Source organism: Cupressus sempervirens, chromosome 4 (assembly GCF_028749045.1).
Source record: "Cupressus sempervirens isolate cs-2001-9-10 chromosome 4, ASM2874904v1, whole genome shotgun sequence".
Taxonomy (NCBI): domain Eukaryota; kingdom Viridiplantae; phylum Streptophyta; class Pinopsida; order Cupressales; family Cupressaceae; genus Cupressus; species Cupressus sempervirens.
In genome coordinates this window covers 265,005,861-265,010,967 of record NC_143121.1, presented here as the reverse complement: position 1 = coordinate 265,010,967, position 5,107 = coordinate 265,005,861, and the positions used below count along the sequence as shown (strand labels likewise).

The 5,107-nt window shown below is 32.2% G+C and overlaps 1 protein-coding gene and 1 long non-coding RNA gene across 2 annotated transcripts; both read left to right on the top strand.

Moving 5' to 3' along the window:
* The first annotated feature begins 610 nt into the window (after window positions 1-610).
* Window positions 611-3,709, top strand: LOC149561021 (uncharacterized). The gene is made up of 6 exons (XM_089823722.1): window positions 611-1,379; window positions 2,153-2,231; window positions 2,627-2,769; window positions 2,875-2,956; window positions 3,067-3,099; window positions 3,439-3,709. Exons 1-5 carry the CDS (start codon window positions 1,230-1,232, stop codon window positions 3,081-3,083), a joined length of 471 nt encoding a protein of 156 aa, XP_089679848.1. The 5' UTR covers window positions 611-1,229; the 3' UTR covers window positions 3,084-3,099; window positions 3,439-3,709.
* A 228-nt stretch (window positions 3,710-3,937) lies between these two features.
* LOC149561020 (uncharacterized) lies at window positions 3,938-4,456 on the top strand. Its single transcript, XR_016363746.1, has 2 exons — window positions 3,938-4,060; window positions 4,246-4,456. It is a non-coding gene; the product is annotated as an uncharacterized LOC149561020 (long non-coding RNA).
* Window positions 4,457-5,107: the final 651 nt, after the last annotated feature.

Genomic DNA, 5,107 nt, shown 5'->3' with positions numbered 1-5,107 from the left:
TGATTTAAAATTTTATTTTTTTATTATAAAAATTAATGGAATATTTAGCACCATTGCACTTAAGTGACACTTACAATGATCAATAATAGATGTTTCCAGTTACCACCATTACATCTAAGTAATGCCCAGAGATCACGCATTTGAATAAATAAAATATTGAAGACTTCCTAGAAAACCACTTATTCTAATACTTCTCCTTGGCAAACACATTAAAAAAATAATACTACAAAGACTCAGCCTCTTCTTCAGTGAAGCTCCTCTCCCGTCACTATCACTAGTTTTGATTATGAAAAAATAATAATAACTACTAAACCAATGATGAAACTAGATGTAGTTAGTAGTGAAATGGTGGGTACTGACCCAAGTAAGATTCAGTAATGGATAAGCATTAAAATGAATTGGACTGATGCTTTCTTCGCCTTGAGTTTTGGTAACGACGTCACCACCACCATGGTTTTCATGGCTTAGAGGAATTATTCAATTCAAGAAGTCTTATCTCTATTGTCATTTTCAATGCCGGAGTGGTATTATAATGATTATTTTGTAGACGATAAGTGAAGCAACAGTGCAAAAACATGTAATAGCAGGTGCAAGCAACATTTGGATCATTAAAGTTAGAGTTATCTCTGCTGTAATGCCATGCAGAGAGAGCCAAGATAGTGTGTACATGTCATTTGTTGTGGGTTTACACGTTCATCCAAAACAAAATCTATAATATCATCCATTGGGTCAGTCCTTCTGTATCGCGATAATAAAACCTTCAACGCTCAATGATAAATAGCCCTCATGTTTCAACAAAATGGACACCATCATTGAAGTTCATCTATATTAGGTGGCTATCAAATGCAGCATATATGCTATTTGTTGTATCATATGTGGACAACCGGTGAGGTTGAAAAGTTTCTGGGTCAATCCATTTGGGAATATTTCTGAACAATCTATTCCATGTCTGAGCATTTTTTGGCAGTGGGTGTTATACTTTCAGACACCTGTGTTCCCTTCTATTCTTGATTTGCAAAAGTAGTCTTCCCCTACTGTAGATTTTTCTCCCTTAGTCTGATTTATAGTCACCATATCAACATCCGTTTCTTTTTATGTAATAGTTCCTTTATAGCTATCTCTGCCATCTTTGTATGCTTTTTTTAAAATTTCATGGGGCTGCTAAAACACTGAATTGTCACACAGTATACTAGCCTGTCCTGTCATAAGATCAGTTTGTAAGGAATACAATGGATATGAATGAAGTAACTTTTAAGAAGAGCTCAATAGCTGAGATACTTGACCAGAGTTCTTGTGTTTTATGTCACTCCAACCAAAAGAGGTCATCTGGTGTTTCACACTCACATACTTGTAGATTTGATCATCAAGCTCAAAAGAAGGTAAAATCTAACTGGAAGTTATGATCATCTGGTCAATCTTCATCCTTTCAATGATTTCTTTGCCCCCAATCTCTTCTTTCTAGTCATGAATCATCTTGTTTGATCACATGTTTGATTTAAGAAACTACATACAATAATTTGGGCTGTATATTTTGTACTACATTATAATAATTGTTCGCGTTCACATACTCACATTGGATCAGCTGCTGTACACACTGACCATCTTGTTGTTTGATGATTAGATTTGAGATCTTCCATAACATAGACTGAGCCAAGACTGGATTTTCTTTCCTCTCATCTGTAGTCACTTAAGATAAATTGACATGATGAAAGATTATATCATACCATAAAAAATTGTGTTCAATAGTACGAAGTATTTGAATCTTATTTTATTACTGCCGACATATCATATCTTGTTATTTTATGCGGCTGTTATTGAGAAATAGCCAATTTCCCATGTAGTAGCTTAATTCCGTTTCAGGTGAGAAATCTTCCCCGTATAGTTATTTAAGTTTTAGAGTGTATTGACTATTGATTCTATCAGCCTCATGTAAAATAGTAATGTTTGTAATAGGTCACAGTGATCAAATCTGACTGAAAAGTTCTTAGCTTGTAATATTTCATGGTCCAATCCTGGTCTTTGAGAATACCCATATGAGATGGATAATGGATCAGCCTTTTATTGCCTTTGCTATTAAGAACAGTTTTTATTTCCTTCTTATTAATCTTAGACAATGCGTATTGAGTTTGAAATTAACATTTTACTCTTTCAGTGTACACTGTCAACCACCATGAAGTTATTGGACAAACAAAAGAAACTACTTAACAGCAAAGAGCCTCATGGTGTAACAGGTAATCTAACCATTTTATATGTTCTCCACTATTGAATCTATTCATCTCTCCTTAATTAATCACCCTCTCTGTTGATTCATCATATGGTGCTGTCAAATCTTAATGCTAAAAAGTTTAGTGTGGTACAGTAAACTATCCCTTTAAATTCCTTTAGTTTTGACCTTAATGCTCACTTTGCAAAGGTGGGGCTAGTGGTTCAGAGATATTTTAAGGCAAGATTAAATAATCTAGAAAGTCTTGTCATGCTCTGTATTCGCATCTCATACATTAGATATTATCTTACGCCAAGAAACACTATAGGAGACCATGTCTAAAATTTGACATATCATAATGTAAATAATATTTGTTTGATACATATCAGTGGATCTAAGATTTTTTGTTTATTAACAACACAGTAATGGACGAAAACCAATCACAATGGCAAAAAGACTCAAGCAATCATAGAGCACAACAGTGCTTTCTGGGCTCTTCTGTATATTATGGAGGACCTGATGAGTTTTTTGACATTTCCCAACGAAGCAAGGAAGACTCAAGTGAGGTAAAAGACTCTTAATACTATTTCGTCAAGCTTCTAAAAATTTTCTGGTCATTTGTGCCAAAGTTACTTTTCTGAGAATAATTTTACTAATTAATTGTTCCACAGATTAAAATGGCAGCTAAGCAATTAGAAGATGCCATGAACCCATTTCAGCATGAATATGCAACTAGAGGGAATTGGTGGGAAGGTCAGATATATTGTAACCTACTACTTTGTTTGATCTCAGTGGCAATAAATATCACTTCATTTTTTTAATTATATAACAAATTTTTATTATTTATATTTATCTTTATTCAGGTTCCCTTTATTATTAAAATGCTGCATAATCATGTAAGTTTATCTTTTCAATCTTTAATTGTTAAATTTTTCTTTATTGTTAAAAGTATTAAATAATATTTAAAAGAAAAATGTCAATATTTTAAAATGTAATGAATTCTTTATTAAATTATGTGATTTTTTAATTTATCCATATTTCCTATTATCTTTCAATGATTCATAGTGAAGATAACGGAGCGGTAAATAATCATTTCTCATGAGGGATCACATTAGAGATAAAAATATTGTTTTCTCTATTAAATTTTTTAATATTGATAAATAATAACATTTTATTTAATTTTTCAAATATAATATGAAATTAATAACTGGAGAACTTATTTTTGTCTTTTGCAGATGAAAATTTGACGGGGTCAACAAACGTGGATTCATCTCTAATATGAAAGAAGAGCTACTTTGTCAAATATAATTTGTTAAAAGGGACCCAAACTCCACTTCTTTTGCCAAGTAAAGGTGGCAGGAGCAGCAAAATAGATTCCTCCCCACTATAAATGAAGAGTTTGAGTGGTGATTGAGTTGTATGTTAAACTTTTATGATATTGAAATTGACAAAGGCATGTGTAATAAAATTATGGGGCTTGAATATTAGTTAACTTACGATTTTCTATATGAGAGGCTCACAAGTTACGGTTGAATTTTAGATTCATATATTTCTCTAAATTGATTATAGATGTATACAACTTGAGAATAAAAGTTCATAAAAATGAACATATTTTGTATTATAAATAGATATTCAATTTTTTTTTTTAAAAATTCAAATGTTAAAATTATGAAATATAAAAAATAATTAATTATAAAAAAATTATGATTGAAATATTTCTCAATGTGAAAGAATAATTAATTCTGTAGCCTATATGATTTGAAGCATGAGAGAAGGAGAATTAGGAAAGGGAATGAGGAAGAGGATGACTATTGTGGTAGTGCTCCACACTTAAGGGTTACTTGTCTATCTACCAAGGTATGGACCTATCACTTTTGAAAGTTTACAAAATTTTGGTGATAGCTTTTGATATGTTCGTTCTACCCTTAACTCTTTATCTTAGATTCTCTTTCTTCTTGGTCCTCTTTCCGATTTATTGTATTTTATTTATGCTACATTTCTTTTTCTATGGCCATCCCTCTAACTATACATGCTCACATAAGGAGAAAGATTTTGGCCTAAAAGGGGAAAATCTCTAGTGATGCGGGACTTTGTTTGGAGAAAAGCATGTTGGAGATGAATTTTAGCATTGAGCACTTTAGGCTTCTAGATGATGAGCATTTTTATAGTCTTTCACCAAAGAGGTTTTTGTTCTTCAATGTAAGACCTCTAGTGATTAAATAGATAGTTTTCACATTTTCTACATCATACAAAGTCTCTACAATAATTCAGGATGATGTGTGTGGAGTGTACTTTGATGGTTTTGCAAATATCTCTACTAAATGATTATGTATCTTTCACTCGACCATTTTTTTTTAATCTTATTAGATTGTAATACACTAATCTAAGAGGAAGGTCCTAGTAGTGGTTTAAGTGTGGAATATTCCCTCTTGCATGATACCTCTCTAATTACTTGTGTTTTGGTGGTTCGACACATACACATTTCCTTAGTGGTGTTTATTATCTTTAATGTCTAATTTCTATATATTTTTGGGGCTTCCAGTAGAGGAGATTTTATCTACCATGGTGTGATGGATGAAACTACTTCTTTTCTCATCCAATGTAGTGGTTGGTGTTTTTCTGTTTCAATCTGATGACTAGCCATTTAGACTTTATTGTCAGGATGGTGGGATTTTGAAATTGATCTAATTGTTGATTCCATGCTGACTATCTTTAATGTCCATCCACATACACATAATCTCATTGGGAATATTTTGATTGATTTTTGAAGGAGTCAATAAATTTTTAATTCTCTCTATGTTGATGTCCCTCTTGTGATGGATGGATGGAACAGACATTTTATTATGGGATTTGGTATTAGTTATCCTGCGGGGATTAATCTTTCTCTACTGAAAAAGGGGTGTA

Coding starts and splice junctions, on each gene's coding strand:
- LOC149561021 (XM_089823722.1), top strand. CDS start 1,230: ATGGATATGAATGAAGTAACTTTTAAGAAGAGCTCAATAGCTGAGATA. Junction 1,380..2,152: donor ATCATCAAGCTCAAAAGAAG/GTAAAATCTAAC, acceptor TTACTCTTTCAG/TGTACACTGTCAACCACCAT. Junction 2,770..2,874: donor GCAAGGAAGACTCAAGTGAG/GTAAAAGACTCT, acceptor ATTGTTCCACAG/ATTAAAATGGCAGCTAAGCA.